This window comes from Sapajus apella, unplaced genomic scaffold, assembly GCF_009761245.1.
Source record: "Sapajus apella isolate SASKATOON/1434 unplaced genomic scaffold, GSC_monkey_1.0 scaffold25, whole genome shotgun sequence".
NCBI classification, from domain to species: domain Eukaryota; kingdom Metazoa; phylum Chordata; class Mammalia; order Primates; family Cebidae; genus Sapajus; species Sapajus apella.
Genome location: NW_022436965.1, coordinates 20844206 through 20869573, shown reverse-complemented (window position 1 = coordinate 20869573; position 25368 = coordinate 20844206). Strand labels below are relative to the sequence as shown.

General features: G+C 42.5%; 1 protein-coding gene across 1 annotated transcript in view; it reads right to left on the bottom strand.

Annotated features, from left to right (window-relative positions):
* Positions 1-19918, bottom strand: part of DPT (dermatopontin) — a 30086-nt gene extending 10168 nt beyond the window's left edge. The window contains exons 1-2 of the mRNA XM_032291458.1: positions 19534-19918; positions 7132-7257 (exon numbers count right to left, since the gene is read on the bottom strand). Of these exons, the coding sequence (XP_032147349.1) occupies positions 7132-7257; positions 19534-19838 (431 nt within the window). The 5' untranslated portion in view covers positions 19839-19918. The remainder of the gene's footprint in view (positions 1-7131; positions 7258-19533) is intronic.
* Positions 19919-25368: the final 5450 nt, after the last annotated feature.

Sequence of the window (25368 nt, the reverse complement as noted above, 5' to 3'; positions counted from 1 at the left end):
TTAACATATTTCAGATTAGTTTAGTTTGTTTTTATTAGGAGCTACGTCAGACCCTCTGAATTAGTTTTGCAAAGACAGAAAAAATAAACCCCAAATGGAGTTATGTATAAAGGAAAACACCCACAAAAAAACAATCCTCTGGTTTCTTTTCACAAGAGCTGGAGGTTGGCCAAATGAGACCTCTGTAGTCACCCAAGTGCCCTTCTCTGCATGGAAAACCTGAACCCTGGGGTTCTGGGGTGTGAGAAATAAAAACAAATGTCCATGTGTATCCTCTTGTGGCATTTTGGGACTTTATATTTCAAATACTCAGACATGTATCACAACACAAGGGAACAACAATTCTAGGGATATCTGTGGCTTAAATTAGTAAAGGAAAGTCCCTGAACACTTTCCAAATTGCTCTCTTGGAACTGAGTTTCTAACTCACTGTCCAAGCCCAGGGTTAGTTAGCAAGCACATTCGCTTTGACTCCTGTTGATTTTCATTAGCCACGTTATGTGGTGGTTCACCCTGGGTCTGCACATCTGTAGGGGCTCTTCCACCTTCAACAGCTCCCCTCCAATTAGACTAGCTTTATTCTCTGTTTTCTACCAGATGCCTACTGTGCTATTATATAATGCTTCACCTGTAGAAGTCTTATTCCTCGTCTAGAGACAGCTCAGTACTATGCAAGGAGCATGGGATTTAGAGGCAGATAGACCTGTTTGAGTCAAGTATGAAACTATGAAGGAAGCCACAACTTCTGTGGCTCAGTTCCTCTCATCTGTATGATAGTATCACAATTTTTGTGTATGAGGATTAAATGCACTAACACATGAACACATGGTAAGTGTCAATAAATATTATTATCATCATTACCATTATTAGGATTTGAACCAAAGCCAATGAATTTTATTTCATATCCATTCACATTCATTGACTAATTAAGTGAATTAATTAATAGAAGTAAAAATGATTATCTCTAGAATCTATTATAGTAGAGGGAAGCAGACTAGATAGAATAAAGCATCAGATTTGGTTTGTAACTGAGAAGTTTACTTTGTTCTAAGTAGCTGGCCTTGGGTTAACCAATACTTAGCCAGACACATCTATGATATTTCTACTTTTGGAGTTTGAACATAGGGAGGGAGGTATCACCTATATGCAGGTTGCAAATACAGTCGATATGGTTTGGCTCTGTGTCCCACCCAAATCTCACCTTGAATTGTGGTTTCCACAATCCCCACCTGTCATGGGAGGGAACCAGTGGGAAAGAATTTAATCACAGGGCTAGTTACCCTCATGCTGTTCTCATGATCATGAATGAGTTCTCACAAGATCTGATGGTTTTATAAGGGACTTTTCCCCCTTTTGCTTAGCACTTTTTCCTGCCATTATGTGAAGGACATGTTTGCTTACCCTTCTGCCATGATTATAAGTTTCCTGAGGCCTCTCCAACCCTGTGGAACTGTGAGTCAATGAAACCTCTTTCCTTTATAAATTATCCAGTCTTGTGTATGTCTTTATTAGCAGTGTGAGAATGGACTAATACAACAGTCATCAGTAGCATCGGCAGGGGATTGATTCCAGGACTCTCATGGATACCAAAATCTGCAGAAACTCATGTCCCTGATATAAAATGGTTTAGCATTTGCATATAACCTATAAATATCCTCCTGTTTATTCTAAATCATCTCTAAATTACTTATAATACCTAAAGTAATGTAAATGCTATGTGAATAGTTATTATACTGTTTTTTTATTTGTATCATATTTCTTGTTGTATTTTTATTTTTATTTTTCTGAATATTTTTGATTCAAAGTTGACTGAATCCTTGGATAGGGAACCTCCAGATGTGGAGTGCCAACTGTACATGTCTACGTTTTAAATATGGCACAGTAATTATGAAAACCACTCCAGCTGATGAAAGAGATGATTTATTTTGCTCAAGTTCAGAGAGGCTGCTGTCTGCCAGAATGAGTGCTATGTATATCATGCAATGCAAGGCAATGGTTTTAGTAGGGCACAAAGCAACTAAACCCAATACAAGTTCCTTTAAATTGTGACATCTAGTCCAATTTTCTCAAAACATAATTATATCCATCTTTATAATAATAGCTTCCAGCTTGCACAGAGGACATGCATGGAAGTTACTCTTCTTACCAGGCCTCTGGGAGCTGAATTGCAGGAAGCTGTTTGGGCACAGGTGGCATATGACATGCACAGTAATGCAGGGGCCTGTGAAATTTTTCCTGTCCCTGCAACAGCATTACGGGAGTGGGCATGCAAGCACTCCCTATCTTGTATTAAAATCTGAACAATAAGGCTAGGAATTAAATTTGACTGGGTGCTTCAGGGTGGAAGGGATAAGAATGTTCTAATCAACTGATTTTGTTGTTAATGAGAGCCATACAGGAATGAAGGAAAAGCACTCTCTGGCTTATGACATGCACACACAGAGAGGGGAAATAGGCAGTGGAGAATGCAAAGTCTGAGAGACAGAATATCAGGGTTGAAGAAAAAAGGTCATCTGAATGGATGCATTATTTTGTGGTCAAAAGATATTATCCAATGAACCTAATGAAAGGCCATGAGTCTGGAGAAGAACCATTTAGAAAAGAAAATAATTCACAACCATCATTTCCTGGGACACAGAGTCTCCGCCTGGACACTAACAGTCTGCTCTGCAGCCTGCAGCTGCTGAGCTGCTTGGAGAAGGGAGGTTATAACAAACAACGTCTAAAGGGTTGTGGCAACTTCTGTGACATGTGTTTGTAGTTTTCAGACCACTGGACTAAGAATTAGAATTCTCATATCTAAATAAATATCTGTAAAATTCACATATTCATCCCATCCAGTGGAGACCGTTTCATAACGGCATGTCCACATCTATCAGGAATTTGCTTTCTTGCCAGAGTCCAGTGAGGCTACAGTATCCATCAGAAACTGCACAAGCTGAAATGAGAGCAGCACCTTGGTTCCCACCAAACAAATAAATCCCACACTCATTTGGGAGTTGGTTGGATGATTTGTTTTTTCCAGCCCAAAGTGATGATATTTTTGAATCCTTAAATGCTCACAAACACAGGCACTAGATGCTCACTTAGCTAGTTCATACAGTGTCAGGCTCCATGCTGCAGAATGGCTTTCAAAGAGGGAAGGGAAAAAATGTGGTTCCCACCCACATGGGTCCAGTTCCCTGCGAGGTAATTCAAGCTAATTAAAGTCATGTAAGGGAAGGTTTCAGATAAGAGGGTTATCAGCATTTCACTGTGGGAAGGTGCAGGGAAAACAGTTCTCACTTCACTCTGTAGAACTGTTAAGAGGATCAAATAAAATAACGTACATGAAAGAAGTCTTTGTCAACTACAAAACATCGTCAAATCAATGTCGGGTTTCACCATTGCTACTGCTCCTAGGGGCTTGCAACATTCTGTTACTCTTATTAAGAATCTATTTTGTGCTAGGCAATGTGCTAAAAATGTTGAAGAAATAAGACCTAATTTATGCCCTGGAGGCATTTAGAAAGACATATAATATAACATCATGACTCAGGCAATTTAAAGATGCCACTAAAATGTCTAGACACACCAGCGGGATGGTGAGTCATACACTGTGTACCATGGTGCATACTTGAATCTCGTTCTGCTGCTTCTCCAATGCTTTCTTTAAAAAAAAAAATACCATTTTATTTGGCGACCATGATAGCTCTCAGCTCCAACACCATGCCATCAGAAATAGAACTACCCAGGGGGAACCATGCCTTAGTGGGACTTGTTTCAAAGTTAACTTATCATGTCTTTCTGAGTAATTATCTCTGCTTTCCCCCACTTTGGCTCTACAGACCAACAGAAACATGTCTGAATGGTAGGATGGGGTAAGGAAGGGTGAAGGGTGGGCAGGTAGGGGTGGGGTCGGGGTGGGAAAGTCATTGCAGATCAAGGCTTTGGGTAAACTTTTCCAGCAGAGACATGAATATCTCCAGCAACTCAAAATTGCTCATGTTTATCTGTCAGTCTTTCACCCTGAGACTTTGTTCCTACATATACGTCTACATGATCATTACATTTTTAGCATCTTAGCTGGTGAACTGCATCTAAGGGAGCTTGAGAAGTCATTTCTAAAGTATGTGAGAGGAATTGATACTTAACATTTTTGAAGCAGAAGTATCCTGGAACCAGTCTCCAGGTGACCACTGGAAATCTGGGGCATCATTAAAACAACAGATTTTTTGTTGGAAAACAAAGACTTGTCTTTTTCAGATCTCAGCAATCAATTAAACAGGATAAACTTCAAGAAGCCATGCTCAGTGAGTTAACACAGATCACAGAGATCCATGGAATATGGGAATTCTGGGAAGATTTTGATGTTTACCTCTTTCTCTCACACTTACCTTCATCCACCCCTACCTCTGCTGTTTGACAACTTTTCTAAAACCAGTGAGCCTTGGTTCCTTACCTACCTGATCACCCAAAGCCTTGAGGCCCAAGTTCACTCCCTGTTGTTCTGTTTGGGCAGGGGCCAGCCAGCCATGATGGCATGGCCACAGACACAGCAGGCTTTCCCACTCATCTCTGCAGAGACCTCAGTTCTTGCTGTGATGAGGAATGTTGTTGCCTCAGCTTACTCCTCTCTGCCTGGGGAAGAATGAGTTAGTACCCCCAATAACAGACTGTTCAACTGGTCAAGTGTCTTGTTCTTCTGCATAACCATCCCTCTCTCAAGTTCTACTTCCTGCAATGACCTGACACCTGCCAGGTTGTTCCTGGGCAGACTTTGCCTTTGAATGTCCTGTTAGTTGGTGAGGAAGCTGGTCTCTCCTGCATCTGGGAGGGTGAAGGGGACTCTGCTTCAAGACAGGTCAGCTCTGTGTGATCATAGATAGTAGCAAGGCCAGAAATATATTATCTTATCTGATGCTCATAACTAAAAGTAGGCTGAAGTCATTCCTTCATCCAAACAAATTCTGTGTGCCTGGCATTATTTATAGGGCTCGGCATATGTCAGTACAAAGATCTCTGCTTGTGTAGAGCTTATATTCTAGGCAGAAGTGGAGGGACAGAGGAGATTACAAAAAATTTCATGTAAGAAAATTATATTTTCTGGGTCACCTCACCTTATTATATACACCCTCCAGCGGTATTAATGTGGACATTTGTTCAACAGTTGTTAAGAAGACACTATGTTCCAAGCACTAAGCTGGGCATTGAAAATATGAAGATCAATAGGTGGCCCCATATCCTCCAGACACTGGCAGTCCAGGTGGAGAGGAGCAGCTGTACGCAGGTCGTAGATGCTGTGGCAGAGGCATCTACGACAGGCAGAGACAGGGCCACCCACACCCAGGCCTCCAACTGCCCCTAGGCTGCCCATCTTCCCCTTCTTCCCCAGTGCAGCCCAATCAGGGCTGCCCCCGCACCTGCTCACTCCTTCTCCTGCTCCTGAGCCCACTCCTCTTGACCACCCAGCATACCCCAGCCCTGATGTGTTCCTTTGGAGTCTGACTCAGGGTAAGTTATGCTAATGTAGTAAATGGATTCGCTGACTGAGTAGTAGTTTTTGCTTGCTCTTTCAGGTACACTATATACATTTTAACTGGCTTTTAATGCCTTGCAACAAAGGGAGGCTGGTTTCCTTCTGAGAAGTGCCATTCTGTTAATAGACCAGGAAGGAGAGACTTGTGGAGGCCAAAATCCTCCCAGTCAAGCTCCTACCACTCTTCCCTTTCACTGGGGCGCACTAGTCTTTGGAACTTCCTTCCTCCTCTCAAAACAGTTCTGGCATCTGGATCATCTTTTGGAAAACTGCCTTTGGAGTTAAGACATTTTTAGCGTTCAAAACAACCTCAAGGATCTTGTAGTCCTGGGAATTTCAACTTATGATCCCGGGGTTCTTGGCAGTGTGTCCATGAATGGCCTTCAGGAAGCTTGAGGACTCTGCTAACATTTTAATAAACATGCTTCAGTGCATTTCCCCACTGAAGACAAGGTCTATAGTTTTCATCAGAGTCTTAACGATCTTGGAGACTGAAAAAAGGTGGTCATCATTTTAGGTGATGTGCTTGAGCCTACAGAGGAGTTACAGAGGGAGGGGAGAAGAGGAGAAGGGAAGGAGAGGAGGCAGGTGAGGAGAGGCCAGCACAGAGACTAGAACTCAAGTTTCTTTTTGCCCACACTACTTTTGTTTCCACCTCTCCCACTGCAAGAGGTTTTTAGGTCTTTGGTTCACTGCCTATCCTAGTTGCATCATAAGCCTCTGCCAGGCCTGCTCACCTGCTGAGGTGGGGTAAAAACTGATTTATGTAAGCAGTCTTGAAGAACTGGAGGAGGTTTCTGCTTCATCATACAGCAAGAGGTGACTTAGAGCTCTGAATTTACTATTGGTCCTGACTTTAAAAAGAAAAACGTTAAGCTTTTGGGGCTTTGTATCCTTAGAGATACTGTGTGCCACTGGGTATTTATGAAGTAAGCTGTCTGATTGCAGAGAATAAGCATGACCTGTGAAGCTGTCCTTGAAAGCATTAAACTATAGAGAGATCAATCACTTAAGTGAGCCAACCTTCACATGTTGATACTTCTGGATCCCTTTGCCCAAGGCAGAAATGCCTGTCTTGTTTTCAGACCAAAAAACCTGGGCCAGTTGTGTTACCAATACCCAGTATAAGTCATCTTTTTTTTTTTTTCCTGTCTATAACTGTGTACTAGACTCTGACCCATGACAGGATTGGTTTCTCCCAAAGAGGGTCTGCAGGAGACTAGGCTCCCAAATAAGCCCTGCAGGCTTGGATGTGATGAGAAGTTAGTAGTAGTTAGGGAAAAGGAGAACAGCACTGTGATGGGAGTCAGTAGGCCTATGCTTAAGACTTGGCACCCCCATAGAGCAGGTGGGTGACTTTGGGCCAGTCACTGCCGGCTCTATGATTGTGTTTCCTTTTCTGTCATGTGAGGGGTTGGATAACCTGAAAGATCCCTCTTGGCACAAACATCCTCCTAAGTCATTCATTAATTCTCGTCCACATGCCAGCGCTGCCTTCCAGGTTTGCGTGTGACTCTCAAGCTTATCTGAAGCTGGAAACATAGGCCAGAGCACTTCCTAGGTGCCTCTCCCACCCCAGCAGTCACGAGGGTTTGGTCGGCTTCCAGACTCACCAGCAGGAATATGGGCATCTCTTGCTGTAGCGACAACAGTAAAACTGCCACTCCCGATCCAGCACTGACTCGAAGTAGCGGCTCTGGAATCCTGCTACCAGCCCATTGTTGGAGCATGTCTGGTACCTGAAGAGAACACAACAACCCCAGGAACCTAAGGACAGTGACACATACACAGACCCCTTCCCAATATCCCACTGCCACAGTTACACACTCTTTCTCTGACCTAGGTTCCTAACAATTTATTCCACTTTTATGCAAATAACAGTCTTTGTTATATTTGTAGAAATAATACAGCCTCTCGATTAAAATTTAAGTGACTCAGAATCTTCTAACTGAAGGAAATTTAGGGAACACTGCCCCTTTATACCTCTTTGAATATATATTTAGATGGAAGCACACATAAATGGGTAGATCTAGAATTTTACAAATTCAAGATTGTATTATTCATGTCATGGAAAATAAAAGATATTATAATTAATTTTGCTGGAATTTAAACTGCAAAGAAGACAAAGAGAAGCACAATGTATTGATGGATTTCAAATAAACATTTCTTCTGCTTAAGAGTAGAGCCCTGGAAATTGAACACAAGGATGATCATTCGCTCTGCCCCTACACAGCATGCAAAGCCTGGATGGGTACAGTGACTTGCCCAGGGCAGCCCAGTGGGAAAGCTGGGATCGCACCCGGGGTTCTTGCTACTTATCCAGGAATCTTTTGACCACCCACAAGACAATAAGCTCTACACAGCCAGGGCATGTTTTACTCATAATTCTGTTCCCAGTGGCCACCAGGAATCCTGGCTGTGGAGGCAGTCCTTACAGAGTTGCAACAGGCCAGTTGAATGCCTCGAACTCCCTCTAAAGATCCCTTTCCTGTCCTAGCTGCTTAGTCCTAATCCTTCAAATATAGTAACCCGTCTGCTCCAATCCACAGACCAGAAAGAATTTTTTCTCTTTCATTCTACCTGTGCTGCTGGTTGTCACAGTGAGAACCTTTCTAATCAACCATTGTCTTAGTTAGAAATGTACCACGATCCTTGAGGAATCACCACACTGTCTTCCACAATGGTTTAACTAATTTACATTCCCATTAACAGTGCAAAAGCATTGCTATTTCTTCACAGCCTAGCCAGCATCTATTGGTTCTTGACTTTTTAATAACTGCCATTCTGACCAACTCATTGTGATTTTGATTTGCATTTCTCTAATGATCAGTGGTGTTGAGCTTTTTATGTTTGTTAGCAGCATGAATGTCTTCTTTTGAGAAGTGTCTGGTCATACATTTGGTCCACTTTTCAATGGAATTTTTTTTTTCTTGTAAATTTGTTTAAGTTCCTTGTAGATTCTGGATGTTAGACCTTTGTCAGATGGGTAGTTTGCAAAAATTTTCCCCCATCCTTCAGGTTGTCTGTTCACTCTGATGATAGTTTCTTTTGCTATGCAGATGCTCTTTAGTTTAATTAGATCCCATTTGTCAATTTTAGCTTTTGTTGCAATTGCTTTTGGAGTTTCCATTATGAAGCCTTTGCCCATGCCTGTGTCCGGAATGGTATTGCCTAGGTTTTCTTCTGGGGTTTTTATGGTTTTGGGTTTTACATCTAAGTCTTTAATCCATCTTGAGTTAATTTTTGTATAAGGTGTAAGGAAGGGGTCCAGTTTCAGCTTTCTGCATATGGCTGATCTAGCCTCCTTTGTTCTACCATTGCTCACATCTCACTAGGAGTATACTAACTACTTTGTAAAGGCCTGGCATATTTCAGCAAGTTATATGAGTAGAAGGGACTAGGCTTATGGTATGGTGGAAAGGTAGTTTTGTGGGCTGATGTACTAGGATGGTCTATTTTATCCTCATTTCTAGTAATGTGGGTGAGAGGTAATTTCAATATGAAGCACTAATAATCATAAGCAAAGCTTATATGTGTCCAAAGAAAGAAGGTTGCTGCAAGCTAGTGCTCTCTGTGACCTATTCTCCTACCATCACTAAAATGCTGCTTTCCTCTAAAACGAAGCCCTTTCAGAACTAAGCCAGGCTGTGGTTTCCATGGAGCTGTTGTTTCATTGTTTTGCCTTGTCTTGTGTACTCAGACCCCTACAAGGGACAAAGCTCTCATTGTAGTAAGTTCGCCTAAGTAAAAATAACTGTAGGAAGATAAGCTGAACTGTTTCAAGGAGTACCAGTTCTGAAGGCAATCCAAGTTTCACGAATTCCCTACTGGCTGTTGGCCAGGCTGCTGGCCCCAGTGCCTGTATGGGAAGTGTGTGTCACTTTCTCACACACCACCTTAGATAACTCTGCCCTGTGAAGATTATTTGGACCCTAAAGGCTCAGAGCCTAAGAATGTATGGTGAAAATTAGAAAACCAAACATAACCCTCCTCCTCTAGCTTTGGTTTGATTGCCTTCACATTTTGGTAGAGTGAGCCTGCTTGGGAGTTTGGTATGTGAAAGCTTTCCTTCCAGAGCTGGATCTTTGTAGGGGTACCTTTTCACACTGTGGGGAGCAGATGACAGAGTGGCTAAGAACATTGGCTGTACTGCTAGATGACTTCACTGTTCTTAGCTGTATCATCTGGGTGGGCTTTATGCCCTCAATAGCCTCAGTTTCCTTGTCTGTAAAATAGGCATAATAATAGCACATATGTATTAAAGTTGTTGTGAAGACCAAATAAGACAATGCATGTAAAATTCCTGGGAAAGTCTTTTAATGCCTAATAAGTTGCTTACTATGGCATTATACTTACATTCTGTTTACACAGTAATTATGAGTCTACTTTGTAAAAGCTGACCCTTGGATCCCGATCTCCAATCAGTGAAACACTGATGGATTCATAGCCCCCCCACCCCGAGCTGCTGTTTAACTAAAACAAAGCTCAATGAAGTTGGATGTCTTAGCCACCCACTTTGGAGCACAGGTACTTTAGTATGCCTTGCCACCCCCAGGAAGTGGTATTCCATTCAGTGTCTGACATTGTTGTCTAGCAAATGTTTAATGGAAAAACAAGGGACCAAATGAGTGACCCGGCTATCTCCTGTTATCGGAGGCAGAATTGATTTTTTAAGAGCTTATCACTCAACTCCATGAAGGGCCCTGAAACTCCCTCCAAGTAGTTTCCATGGATCTTGGGTGAGTGATCCCTTTTCTTGCTTTCATCTTCTTCCTGCAGCTCCATGATGAGGGGGCAAAATAAATATAGCTTTGAGCATTCCTCTCACTTTCACTTTTTAACAAAGCTCCTTATTTAACAAGACTCACCTAAATTCAATGAAACTTGGATTGCCTTCAGAACGGGTACTCCATGAATTGAGTTTTGGCTCAATGCTCTGTTCTGCTTGGAGGAAAAGTACTTGAAGGGAGTCTCAGGGTCCCTCATGGATTTGAGTGAAAAGTTCCTAAAAGTCACCAAGACAATGTTGATTTTCCTGGTGCATTGTATGACATGACACCAGCCCTCAGGAAATGAGAACATTTCCTTAGAGCAGGAGGGCACTGGTACCTTGCTTCCGAGACTCTCTTCTTTCTATCTGAGAAGACGTACTTTTGTTCTCACCACCTCTTTGAAGGCTGAGGCTCAACTTTACTTTCAGAAACTGGAGCGTTGGTAGCCCTGCTCCATCTGACACTGGAAACTTTCTAGAAGGAAAGTGACAAGGTCATTACTCTCCTCTGAAAACACATTTGTGAACCTATTCTGAGAAAGTGGCCTTTCTGAAAATGATTTATTTTAGGGCCATCACCCTGAAAGCTAAAATGGAAGACCTTCTCCTGTATCTGAAATAGTAAAACACAAAAACAGTGGGGTGCAGGGGAATGAGGCCTTGTTGAGGAATCAGCAGACATGAGTTCTAGACCTAGCCCTGGCCTTTACATGCTTTGTGGAGCCTCACCTGAGGCACTGTGTGGAGTCAGTGATAATGCCTACAAAACTCCTGGCCAAGGTAGTAGCCAGAAAAGCTAGGACCCAAACTCAGAGGTTCATCTGAGGTCAAAGCTCATGTTCAAGAGCTCTCAAGGAATACAAAAAAAATCCCTTCGAGATCATCCCACAGCTCTGATTGGTATGCTGGACAGGACTTCTTTTTGTTTTCTGCATTCTCTACCAAGTCCAAAGCTATCGGAAAGGCAGAATTACAGAGCATCTGCAAGGTGTGTGAGTGTCTGGTTTTGTTGGTGAACCTCTCTATAGAGTTTGAGAAGTTGGACTTGCTAAAAGTTTGGACTTTAAGTGGGGTGGGGATGAGTCAAATGAGGAACAGGGTAATAGGAAGCAGCACCGTCTTGGTCAAGAGCTCTCAAAATTCCATTAAATAGACAATACATGGGCTGGTTGTGCTGGTCTTTTTCTTCCCAGTTTCACAGAATCATAGGTGTTTCAAGGGCTTTTAGCCAATTTCCAACCTCACTGCAGAGATGAACTATGAGAAGCTTTGCCCATGATCCAGACCAGTGGCTCACTCCATGTGGCATAGCCTCCTTAACACCCTCAAACCTCTCCCTTCCCCAAAGGTGGATAAGGCCTTAAATTGTACCAAAAGAGTTTTATTTGTTTCTTTTAGAGTAAAGCTTTGATTTTTGTTAATTGTTTTCCCCAGAATAACTCTTTGAGTTGCTATTAAGCATTTATAACAGGGTTCACAGAATTTTAGAATGTTCATTAAGTCTTCTGACAAACATTCACTAGAACTTACTCTATACCTGATGCTGCACTTGGTGTGGAATCCTTTCAGAAGACTGGTACCGATAAGTAGACACTGTGATAATACAGATACTGGAAATAAGTAGACTGGTACCAAAGACAGAGGAGCAGAGGAATAGGAGAGTGGGTGAGGGCAGTGGAGCAGTGAAGCAGCAAGGGGCGGAGACAAACTCAGGTGGAGGCAAGTTTGCCCAGTAAAAGAAGCCTTTAAAGTTCTGGATCTCTCTGCTAATTCCAAACAGAACTGTTCCATGACCCATCTCTCCCCTTCTGCTGATATTTATACCTACTTCTATAAAATGAGGATGACAGCTCTTAACCTGACAGTATTATGTAAAAAGTAAAGAGATGTTGTATGTAAAGTGTGTAGCACAGAACCTGGCACAACATACATAATTAAAAGGCAGGGGAAGTTGTAGTGATTATTACTATGATGGTAAAAATATCTGTAATTTAATAGAACGACAGGCTACATCCTAGTCTCCATAAATCACTTTCAGTAAATATTGGAGCCTCCATTAGAAATTGTCAGGATTGAACTCCAACTGGGCAGTAAGATGAGCCTCAGAAAGCACACATCAGAGCACAAAAGACAATACTAAGCCTCCCTTCCTTCAAGGAGTCTTCCTCCCTTGACAATTCCAAATTATACTAACTTTCCTTCCTTGTGACATGTGGATATCACCATCGCACATTTCACCTAACACTTGCTATCACTGAGTAGCCTCATGGGGCTACAGTGCCAAGTTTTTGAAGGCCAACACTGTACGATTTATTGCTCATCCTCCTGCCACCATGGTGGAGGATATGAACAGTCTCTTTGAACAGTGTTAAGTTGCATACATTCTGCTCTCTTCCTGCCTGCATCTGGGTAACAGTTCTGCTGTCTTTTCCATATCCAGGTTTTAAGTCTGCTAGTCTGTCTACAAGGTTTTAATACTGAAGCAGAAATGACCTGCAAAACAGCATCTGGGGATAGAAAGCCCTAGCACAGGAAAGAGGGAGAACACCTCCAAATATACAAATTCCTCAGTCTTTTTTGGAAAAATACAGGAGAGGCAAGCCCAAAGGCCTCTGAGAAGATCTAGATTATCTTGTGAGATACATTCACGTCCTGAGAGCAATTCTAGGTCATTCAGGGATTGCATGAGCTATGTTAGCATCACAGTAAATTTGATGTGAGTTTATAAATATCAATTATAATACTTTTTAACCAAGAGATCCAATGCTATCTCAGTGTCTATTAAAATGTAATAAATATTCAAGACACTCATAATGTACACATAATAGACTGTGATTAAATTATATGTTTCAAAAGCAAAATGATATATATCAGAGGCTCTGTAATCTAGCAATTTGGTTTTCAACTTAAGCTTTGTAATTTATCAACTGTATGATATTTGTCTCCATGAGTCTCAGTTTCCACAGAGTAGTCATGATAAAGTAATAATAAATAACCTTTATCATGGGCTTACCCTGTGCCAGGCATTGTGCTTAGCACTATACATGCATTAATTATTGTAATTATCAGAACAATCCTATGAAATGGCTCAAATAATGAGCTTCCGACCACAATCACCGTTTTATGTATAAGGAAACTCAGATTTAGAAAAGATAAGTAATTTCCCAAAGGACACACAATAATGTACATATATTATTTAATTCTCACAACAGTTCTAGGGAGATGTGTTTAAACGTGGAAGCTGAGGATTCAAGAGTTGAGATGACTTGAGTAAAGGTGGTAGTGGGGTTGCATTTTGAGAATTGTTCTGTCTGACTCTAAACTTCATAAACTTTCCAAAACTTCAAGATACCTCAAAGAAATACACACACACACACACACACACACACACACACACACACACACACACACACGGTTCCTTAACTATGCAGAACTCTCTTATTGACTGGGAAGATTGGGGAAGATCAGTGCCCAGACAGAAGCAAATCCCCTTGGAGGAGGAGGGAGCTTTTGCCATCCTTACAAAAACAGTAAACAGCCATTTTTGCAGAGCTCAAGTTCCCCTAGACAATCGATTTCCTAGCACTTAGGAGAGTGACCTAGATGGAAAGTTGGCAAGAATCCTAGATCTGCCATAACCCTATTCTCCCACACTCAGCCTTCTTGCCCTCAGAAGTCATCCTTACATAGATTTGATATCTTTTTTAGGTCAGCACTCTCTATGGCTTTATCCAGGAACAAAAATAACATCAGCATTTTGTATCACCCGCAGCACTGTGGAATCAGACGGGCTGGCTGAGGTCCTGCCTCTGCCATCCGCTAGCCATGCAAGGGTAACCGCCTCATGTGCAAAACACCTGGCTCCCAATATTGTTGTGAAGATCAAACAATATTAGATTTTGAGTAACACATGGGCATAGACTGTATGTTTTTCATCTCCATCTTCCTGGGGCCTGGCAAAGTTTGTGCAAATAAGCATTTGGTAGTGAATGAATGAATAAATGAACATGTAAATGAGGAATACTCTATAAATCACCATATAGATCAGGGTTAGGACCATTGAACCTATACTTATATAAAGTTATGGATTTCTCTCCTCATTCCAAACAGAATTGCTCCATGACCCATCTCTCCCCTTCTGCTGATATTTACATCTACTTCTATAAAATGAGGATGACAGTTCCTAAACCTGACAGTCATGTTTTTATTCATTTTCTAATCGCTTTAGTCTCACAGCCTTTATTCCTGTTCTACGCGGTAAGGAGGTTGCTCTAGATTGCTCCTGAGACCCAATCGCTCCAGTGCTGGGATTCTCGGATTCTGATGTATCATGTTTGTGACACATCCCTATATTGGTTTTTTTCAACCTTTTTATTTTGAACAGTTGTAAAGCTAATACATAAAATTCATGTATACTCTTCATCAGCTTCCTCTAATGTCATTTTTCATAACTCTGGAGTATCTAGGAATGCTAAGAAATGTTAAGAAATTAACCCTGATATAACAGCAAACTCCAGACTTTGGATGCCATCAGCTCTTCCACAAATGTCAAACCAGGGTAGGTTACTGTGAAGCATTTAGTCCTTATGGCTTTTGAAATAAAGAGTTTATTATTCAATTTTTGAAACTGATCGAGACCTTAAGATTATTGAGAGAATGGAGACCTGATGAAAACTTCATTCTGTGGTGGCAAAGTGTATCAGCCATCCTCTGTGCATGTTTTAGTGATCCTTAGGAAATCTTGAAAGACCATCCTGCATGTTAGTAAATGCAACAAATCAGAATGAGATGTGAACAATATAATTGAAACCCCTATTATAGACACGTAATATTGAGAATCAAAGATGTAAGCAAAATGGTTCCCCCCTGTGGAAAATCTGCAGGCCTCTTTGCTGAGGCCCGTGGGGACACTGGCTGAGGTTTGCACTGCTGATTTAGTCTTTCACTGCATATCTACTGAGGGCCTGTTATGGACCAGCACTCTTCTAGGCACTGGGGATACAGCGGTGAATGAGACAAAGCCCCTGTGTTCATGTAGCTTATATCTTGGTGAGGGAGACAAAACAAGAAACAAACAAGTCAGGCTGTGATAAGGACGTTGCAGGACACAAAGCAGGCTGAGGGAGTGGAGATGGTGAGACAAGGTGGGAGAGGAGGTGGTCTTGGAAAGCATCCCCGAGGAAGTGGGGGCTGCGAGTACTCAATACTCAGAACCATCACTCAGGACGACTGCCCTGCGCTACACTGAGCCTTGATCTTGCTTAGATTAGGGAAATAGTCCGTCCGTGGAAACCAGTTCCCACCCAACCTACTCATCTTCAAACGCACCTTGATGCTGCTATAGCCCTGTTGCATAGCTTCCTTTCTCCTCTTCTCCAGTCTGTGGCTCACCACTGGTGAATTCATAAGCTCAGCTCTAACACAAACTGCCACTCCAAAACATCTCCTTGGGATTCTTTGAAGCCCAGGGTAAAAAGTAGATGCCAATAAACGGAACACTCTTCCTCTGAACTCAGGCTCCATGGGAAGCTGGCTTGCCCAGTATGAGCCACATCAATTCCAGGTTCACTAAACTTTTACTACCTGCCCATGATGTGCCAGGCGTTTGTTTTTGACTTTAATTTGCTTTAGAGTTTTCTTATACCTTCTGCTACAAGTATCACAGCAACACAAGTAACAGCCTGTGAGGTGGGACTCACGCCTTCCTTTCTTCCTTCTTCTTGCCTTCCTGCCTCTTTCTTTCCTTTTCTTTCTTCTCTTTTTCTTTTCTTTTCTCTTTTCCCTTCTTCTCTTTCTTTTAGCCAGAATGAGGAACTGAATGCCACAGATATGAGCAGGAGCTGTGAATCCAGGTTTCCTGCATCTAAGCCCAAAGTAACTTCCACCACATAGTAGCTCAATCTCATTAGAAAATTTCAGCTTCATCTAGTTCCACACAGGACCCAGTGCCCTGTAGCCTGTGCCGACCCAAGTTAGAGCAGATTCCCTGAGAACAATCTAGGCATGCCCTAGGATGGAAAAACAGCACTCACAGGGACCCAGGTAAGCCTCTGGGCAGTTGTTAGTGCCAGAGACCAGCATCCACAGTTCAGAAGCCGACACCTTGAAGGGGTGGGTTTTCAACAGAGAAACTGGTCAACGGCAGCACCACAGACCACTCAGCAATAATGGCAGCACCTTTTAAAGATGGCGCTTTGATTAGAAAGGTTTTCTTTTTAGCAGATCCTATGTACTATTGTCAAGTCTGTGTTCAAGTCTCCTTCCTTCTTTTAAAATAAACCTGAAAGCTAATTTGGTTATACAAGGCATCCAAACTGCACAAAACCATCAACAACTTTTCCCAGAGAACAGACAAAGCCTGTAGCCAACATGAAGATGTAATTGCTCCCCAGCCCATAAGCAGTTTCTTTCCTTCCAGTTTTTTCCTGAGACTGGAGCCTGAACTCAAAGGCATAATCATCTTTAAAAGTGCCTCCAGAGGAATTGGTGCTAGTCCTAGAAAAGCTGGATCTTATTGTAAAGAAGTTGTTTTACATGTTTGTGAGTTTTCAACCCTGTGATTAGTACAGGGGAAGAAGGAGGCAACAGAGGGTGGAAGGAGGAAAGGAAACCAAAATCACTAGACCCTGCACACCCAAAAATGTGGAGCAAGAGGAGGTAGAAGAGATTTCTCGTCTGTCAGCTTTTCACTTGACACCATGGGCCAAATAAAATCATGTTATTTCACCTTCTTCCTCTTTTGCTTTTCTTCAAATAGTTTGGGAGTTCATGAAAAACCAATCACAGTTGGCAAGTTTAAAACTAAACATCATTTGGCTTCTCTGTCTAGCAGGGATGAACACAAAGATCAACAGAATGCAAGAAAAAGCCAAGAGCATTTTCAGGGGTGAGCCACAGCTCTGTGGATCCGTCAGAGATCATGCAGTCTGACTGCTCATTTTCCAAATGAGGCAGGAGCCTAGATGGCTGAGCGCCTGGGCCCAGGTCACACCACAAGTCATTAGAACCAGGATCCAGACCCAGGCCTCCTGACTCAGCACCAGGGCTCTTTCTCTAGGGCTTGGGGAAGTGTGGCTCAGTGCTGCTTAACTGTGGCTCTGAAAAGGGCTGTTAGAAAGCAGTTCTGCCCATGTGACGGTGCCCCTGAGAGGTGAGGACTGGAGGGACAGTTGTAGCTAGGTCATTGCTATGCTCCACATTAGGCAGTGGGCCTGGCTGTGAGGAGTCATGGAGACTACCCTCAAGATGAGCCTAGTCTCTGAATCAGCATATGTCAGAAGGGGTTTAGAATAACTAAATCTGCTCATCAGAGGCCATGCAGTAGATGAGGACAGCCCATAAAGGCTGCCCAAGCAGCCTCCACAGCCCCAGTGCCCCAACCTACTGCTGCCTGTGTGAGCCCACGTCCCACCCCTTCTGCAGGCCAGCTGAGCCCCTCCACAGTCCTGGTAACCAAGCAGGGCTCATCCCTCCAGCGCTGGGCTTCTGCTGCGGTCTTGCAGGTCCCCACCCTCTCCAGGATGAAGAACTGCCCTGAGTCTGGTGGCCCTAGCTCTGCTTACAAAGTCAGCTGTCGGGTGGGAGCTCACGCTGGGTGGAGGCAGTAGGCTCTCAGGAACCCATCAGTGTGGCAAGGCACAAACTCTTTGGAGCAAAGACTCTCTGGTCCAAAACCCAGCTTTCTAGCAGAGGAAATACCTGATCTCTAGACTGTAATTTGTCTACTTATAAATGGCATATACATTTGTTTTGAGCTTTATATGAGATGAACCACATAACGTGGAGCCTGCTCGGGGTAAGCACCCAATGAATGGCAGCTGTTGTTATTACTTAGAGGCCTGCACTCTTGCCTGGCTCCTTCATCCATCAGTGTTTCTTCCTCTTGGATTTCCCATCATCATCTCTCTACTGGTTGTGTCCCCCAGCGTTCTTTGCTTTTTCTTTCTTTCTTTTTTTTTTTTTTTTTTGGAGACAGAGTCTTGCTTTGCCACAGTGGCGTGAGCATGGCTCTCTATAGCCTCAACTCCCTGGGCTCAAGTGATCCTTCTGCTTTAGCCTCCTGAGTAGCTGGGACCACAGGCTACGTGCAACTACACCTGGCTAACTTTTTTTTTCTGTAGAGACGGCGTCTGGCTATGTTGACTAGGCTGGTCTCAAACTCCTGATCTCAAGTGATCCTCCCTCCCCAGCCTCCCAAAGGGTTTGGGATTACAGGCATGAGCCCTCATACCTGGCCAGGTTTAATGCTTGACCCCTCCCGTCCCCACTACACTAAGTACTTGTTGGCATGCATCTGGCTTGCTCTACAGATAGCACATGCAGCAGCCCTCCAGGTGGGCTTCCTCCTTTCTGGACCACCTCCCCCATTCTCTCCTCCAAACCTCCTGGCTCCATCTAGGCTGTTGTAAATAATCATCCTAGTGGTCAAACTAGGATGAGCTTCTGACCAAGCCCCTGGGCTGAGACCCAGCTGAGACAATCACATCCCACAAAAAAGTACATGTTCCATGACACTGCCTAGGGCAGAGTGCAGTCAGGGGGAGACAGCACCTCTCTCTAAAAGCCTTCAGTAAACTATTTTCTAGCCATAAAACTCACTTTAAATTCAGACAGAGAGAAGGGCCTCAGTACTCAAAATTGAGAAAGCACATTTAAATCTGGGCAGTAGACAGCTATTTAATTTCACTCCCCTTTACCTAAATTTCCTTGCCCCCTCTTTTCCATTCACTTGCTCTACATCAATATTTCTCAGCTCTCTATGCTGAGAGATCAATTGTTTATTTTTATTGTTCCCAAACTACTGTGGGCTAATACTTTTGTAAAATGGTAAAAATAAATTGCTACAAAAGAAAAATGCCATTCCAATGGCACAGCCAGTTTAAGTTGCCGTAAAGTTTCTTACTTTCAGTTTCTATACATATCTTTTGGTAGTCTGGTAAGAATGCTTCTTGCAGACCTACCCCAGCCCCTGGCCCAAACCAAGAGTAGGCAGAGCTGCTTCTAGAAGGAACAGAACCACAGAGGAATCTATCTCCCATAGAGCCTCCCCATCCCGGGTTTTTGCCCTATAATGTAGTCTGCTCAGCAGCAGCCCTGCTCCACCCAGAGCATGCAATGGTGAGGTTTGGGGTGAGATTTGCCCAGGCTTTGGGTACTGATATTCCTTGAGAGTCTAGCCGCCCCCAGGAGGAGGGATATGCAGAGATGTTCCCAGCCCAAATGCAGTGCAGCGACTGGCCCTTACCATTCCATGCCAGCCCTGTTGATCTCCTCCCACCAGCACTCCGTGGGTTCCCCGAGGCTCTGTGGCGTGGGCATGCAGGCGTAGTTCCATTGTCTGTCAGAACCTTCCTTCTTGCTGAAGATGCTCCTCACGGCCACTATCACCTGCCCCTGGGGACACTGGTAGCTGAAGCCCTGACGATTCAGATTCACCCACCCATCATCGCTGTAGTCATGATACTGCTGGTATGGGTACCCATAATCACCGTACTGGCCCCAGGCTATGGTGACCAGTGGCAGAAGCACCCAGAGAAGACTGAGGTCCATGCTGTCTGGGATTCTGGCAAGCAATATCACTCTAAGATTGCTGGTCTGACTGTTTTATATAGCTGCTGCTAACATGTGGCTTCCAGATGTGGATGAGAAGGATCCAAATGCAGTGTGTCATTGCTTAAGCAAAACTTTTCCATGCTGAGATGTTAGCCATAAGCACATTCAGTTTGTTTTAAGGTGGAATTCTAGGAATATACCAGCAGCATGTAAGTCTAAGAAACTCCCTGGAGAAAGAACAACTTTGCAGGTACATTATAAAAGCCAACTGCTGCAACCGTCTGTAGATACATTCACTTGAAAAACACTGATTAGCAGCATATTTGTCCCTCACCTTTCAGCACCTCACCCCTTTCTGTCCTACCCTCCCTGCCACTAGCAAACACCTATATTTGTTCTCCAAACTAGCCTTTGGGACTGCACAAATACCCAGAGAGTAATTTTAAAACACCGAAATCAGAGACTGAAGGCACAGAGTCATCTAGATTTCTGTAAGCCTGAATGTGTAGTTAAGTTCTCAGTCCAATATCTTTTAACCCTTGAGTATAAGCATGGGTGTTCCAGTTTGCAAGGCTACTCTGAAAATTCGTATATTGCCTAAGGAAGTACTTATCTCGCCCATGGGGAGATAAGTTGGATGTGATTTCTAAACTTACACATTCTACTATGCTGGTGAAATTTGACCCAGTCAAGTCTCAAAGCTGTGCTCTGCTCTCAAAATGTAATGGGTTTAATCTAAATAAACCTACTTTTCATCCTTTGGTATTTTTGCCCACACATTGAATTTTCTTTTCATTGAGTTGTAATTTATATATAAATTAATTCACCTTTTAAAATACTTAGTGTGCAGTAATATAGTACCTTAATCAAGATGTAGAACAGTTCCATCAATCTAAAACATCCTCTTGTAACCTTTGCAGTCAAATCTTCCCAAACACCCAGACCCTGGTAGCCACCAATTTACTTTCCGTCTCTATGGTTTTGCCTTTTCCAGAACGTCAAATAAATTGAATCATACCACACGCAGGCTTCCATGTCCGTCTTTCACTTAGCATAATGCTTTTAAGATTCATCCATTTAAAATTCAATATCTTGTTGCATGTGTTAGTATTTTGTGTCTTGTTATTGTAGAGTAATATTCCATAGCATGGATGTACCACAGATTCTTTATATATTTACCAGTTGAAAGACATTTGGGTTGTTTCCAGTTTTTGAAAATGCATTATATATAATTAATACATAAAAGTCATTATAAATAAAGTTGATATAAACATCTATGAATAGGTTTTCATGTGAACAAATTTTAACTCCATTTGGGACAATACCTAGGAGTGGGATTGCTGGATCAGAAGGTAATGCATGTTTAACTTTAAAAGAAACTCTCTAACTGATTTCAAAAGGGGTGATACCATTGTCCACCCCTACCAGAAAATTGCCTTTAAAAAATTTAGCTATTCAGATAGGTTCGTAGTGATATTTCAGTGTGGTTTTGATTTTCATTTCCCTAATCACCCATGATTTTGGCATCTTTTCATGTGTTCTTTACCCATTCTATGCGTTCTTTGAAGATTTGGCTTTTTAAATCTTTTGAAACCTTTGGGTATCTCTTAAGCATATAGTATTTCCCATTTCTCATCAGTGCTGTTCTTAAAGTTTCTTAAAATTGTGATCATAGACCAATTCTATCTAAAGCCTCTGTGAAGCTTGTTAAAATGTAGACTCCAGCTTATCTCCAGGCCTGCTAAATCATAACCTCACAAGGGGTGCTCTGGTATCTACATTTTAAAAAGAGCTTTCCAGGTGATTCTTATTCACATCAATGGCTAACAGTTACTTTCCTAAAGGAATATGGTAACAGAGAAAAATCACACTATTAATCCCACCTCTGCCTAACTTATAGTACATTTACCAGATGATAGTGAGTCTAGATCAAACATCAAGACAGTCTTGAAAGGGAAAGAAAGTCATACATGAGAATAAAGCAACAAGTAACTCTCTCTGTCTCTCTGTCTCTCTGTGTGTGTGTGTGTGTGTATTGGGCATGCAGTTTTCTCTGATGATGATGCTTACTGAAGCAAGGCGGAGAGGCTCTGGGCTGAACAGCTGTGTGAGTCTCAGTTGTGTTTTTAGCACCATCTTCTCCCACCATTTCCACCCCTAAGTTACCGCCCAGTGCTGGCAATTGAATTATTCCTAGCTTAGAATGATCTCTCTGATTCATGATATGCTGGAGCAATCATTCTCAACCTTATCAGCATTTAAGGATTATCTGGAAAGCTTTTGGAAACCTTCAGTGTCTGAGCAATTTCTAGACCAATCAGCTCAGAAGCTTCTGAGGAGGACCGGGGCAATAGTGTTCGTTGAAACCTCCCAATGGGCTTCTCACAGGCAGCCAGGGTTGAGGAACTCTTTGCTAGAGGATTCTTTTTTTCAGTTTATCATCCTGATGCTCATGGGTTGTATCTTGCACTCTGGGCATGACATGAGCTATTTTAAATTGTAAAGAGCTCTAAGAGACAAAGCAAATTATTGTAAGCACTCATCTTTATTATATATTTATTTTCCAACAATTCCAGGGCCTGCCTGATCTCCATCCTCTGCACACCTCTTTCAATTACAGCTAGAACTACCTCAGCTGGATTCCCTGTAATGTGCAAAAGTAAACATCTTCACGCTATAGTCCAGTTTGAATGTAGATTTCTGTTATTGAAAGGTGAAGCAACCTAACTCATCCAGTGTCTCAGAAGATTCCCTAAACTGCTGAGGCCTTTGAGAGGGATTCTGGTAGCCGCGCAGAGAATGTTTTCCATATGCAGACATTAAGGACATAAGAATAATGCATTTACAGTTGACCATGTGTTTTCAACTAGTTTACTATATTATCTTCCTCATAACTGTATATGTTAGTGAGGCATTACTGGAGTTAGTTTTTCACAGATGAAGAAACTGTGGTGAGACAGCATTTTGGGCCAAATTTCTAGAACTGGAAGAATATGACTCCATGTCTTCTGATTCCCATTCTGCAATTCCTTCCATCATTTCATCAAAGTTACAGGTACTAATTATTGTATTTAGAAATAATTGTCAAATAATGCACTTATAAAGTTATGTATATTAACACACACACAAAACTAATTTTCACTATGGATTTCTGCTGTGATTTGGAAAGTCTGCTCAATAGACCCTGGGGACTTTGAAGAACTAAGTATTCGATCAGTAGTTTTCAGGGTGTTGCTCTAAAACCAGCAGCATCAGTGTCACCTGGGAACTTGCCAGAAATGCAAATCCTTCGGCCCCACTCAGACCTCTGAATCAGACAGTCTGGGAGCAGCGCCCAGCAACGTGTGTTTTAACAAGCCCTTTAGGTAACCTGATACTCACTAAAGTGAGAATCAGTGTATATAAGATAATGCAGAACACTCTACCCAAATTCCAGGAGTCACTTCTCAGGAAGTTACATAGTGATGCTGAAGCCTGTATGACTCAGTTCACTAATTTCGATTCTCGTGTCCACACAATTAACCACTGGGCTATCTTACCTCCTAGTACATAATGGACTTAAGATATTTTGGAGATTCTGACGAAGAGCATTTAAGTCTGCATAATTCTTCTTTCTCTTATTCTTCTTTTCTGTCGCCTTATCCTCCTCCTTCTTCAGCTTTATTGAGATATAATTAACGTACCATATAATTCACCACTTAAGGTATATAATTCAATATATCCCCTAAATCAGTATGTTTACAGAGTTGATTCAACCACCACCACAAGCAATTTTAGAATATTTTAACCACGCAGCAAGAAGTCCTGAACACATCAGTAGTCACTCTCCATTTCTCTTCATCCTTTAGCCCTAGGCAACAATTAATCTACTTTCTGTCTCTATGGATTTGTCTATTCTGGACATTTCATATGAATAGAATCATTCAATATGTGGTCTTTCATGAATGGCTTCTTTCACTTAGCATAATGTTTTATGCTCATGGTTTATAAAGTTCATCCATTTTGCAGCAAGTATCACTAGTTCATTTTTTATAATGCCAGATAATATTCTACAGAATAAGTCTACCATATTTTATTTATCCATTTATACGTTGATGGACATTTGGGTTGTTTCCACCTTTTGGTTATCATGAACAGAGTTGCTATGAACATGTACGTAGAAGTATATGTGTGGACATGTGTTTTCATTTCTCTCGGGTATGTACTCAGGAGTGAAATTGCTGGGTCATATGGTAATTTTATGTTTAAACTTTTAATGACCTGCCAAACTGTTTTCCAAAGCAACTGTGCCATTTTACACTCTTACCAGCAGTGTGTGAGGGCTCCAACTTCTTCTCCACATCCTCACCAATGCTTATTAAGTCTGGGTTCTTCTGAAAGGTATAGAAACTCATAACCACTCTCGTAAGGCTTTTTGGGACCTGGATCCACTCCTATCTGGCAACTTTCTCAAACATATAATCCCTTTTTCAGAGATTCTTAATATAATACTTTGCCCAATCTTAATCAGGAGCTCCCAGAATGGCCGTAGAAATAACTCATTCCTCAAGAGTTAACTTTTACACTTTCTGGATCGGGGTAGCTGCTATTGTATGTTGGGAGGGAATGATATAGACTTACAGAGGTCACCCTGGAGCAGACCTGATCCACTAGCACATTCTGGGTGTGACCTTCTGGCCCTGAGGAGGGCTGATCAGACAGGAGAAGGCAAGGCTCACCCTAGTGCCTGGGCAAAGCTGGCAGCCCCAGATGAAGGGATGCTTAACTTGAAATATTGACTGTGAGTTATTGGAGGATACCATTTTGCCTGCTGTCTTTTTTCCCTTTTAACTCCTGTGTCTAATCAGGACTTGACTGCAGCTCTAGGTGGCCAAAGTACTATTATGAACTTCCCAGCAAGTGTATGCTGAGCTATCTGTGGCCTCCAAAAAGAGTCTTTGCCAGTTTCACAGTTTAGCTGAGGAAGGCATTTGATAGCCTCGGCGCACCCAGGCTGTCCTCCCCTTCATCAAACTTGCCACCCTTGCCTGACCCATTGCTTTTTTTTTTTGTTTTTTTGAGACGGAGTTTCACTCTTGTTACCCAGGCTGGAGTGCAATGGTGCGATCTCGGCTCACCGCAACCTCCGCCTCCTGTGTTCAGGCAATTCTCCTGCCCCAGCCTCCTGAGTAGCTGGGATTACAGGCACGCGCCACCATGCCCAGCTATTTTTTTGTATTTTTAGTAGAGACGGGGTTTCACCATGTTGACCAGGATGGTCTCGATCTCTTGACCTCGTGATCCACCTGCCTCAGCCTCCCAAAGTGCTGGGATTACAGGCGTGAGCCACCGCGCCTGGCCTGCTTTTTAAGATATTTTGTGGAACCCACTGTCATATCATTTGGGGTTAGCCCTGAGGGCTACAAGTGAGGTTTAAAATGTTCATATTGGAAGAAGCAGGAGAAAGACTGACAATCCAAGTTCAGGAAATAGAGAAGATAAGATTGGGAGGAGTAGTATAAGGTGTACCTACTGTGTGCTAAATACT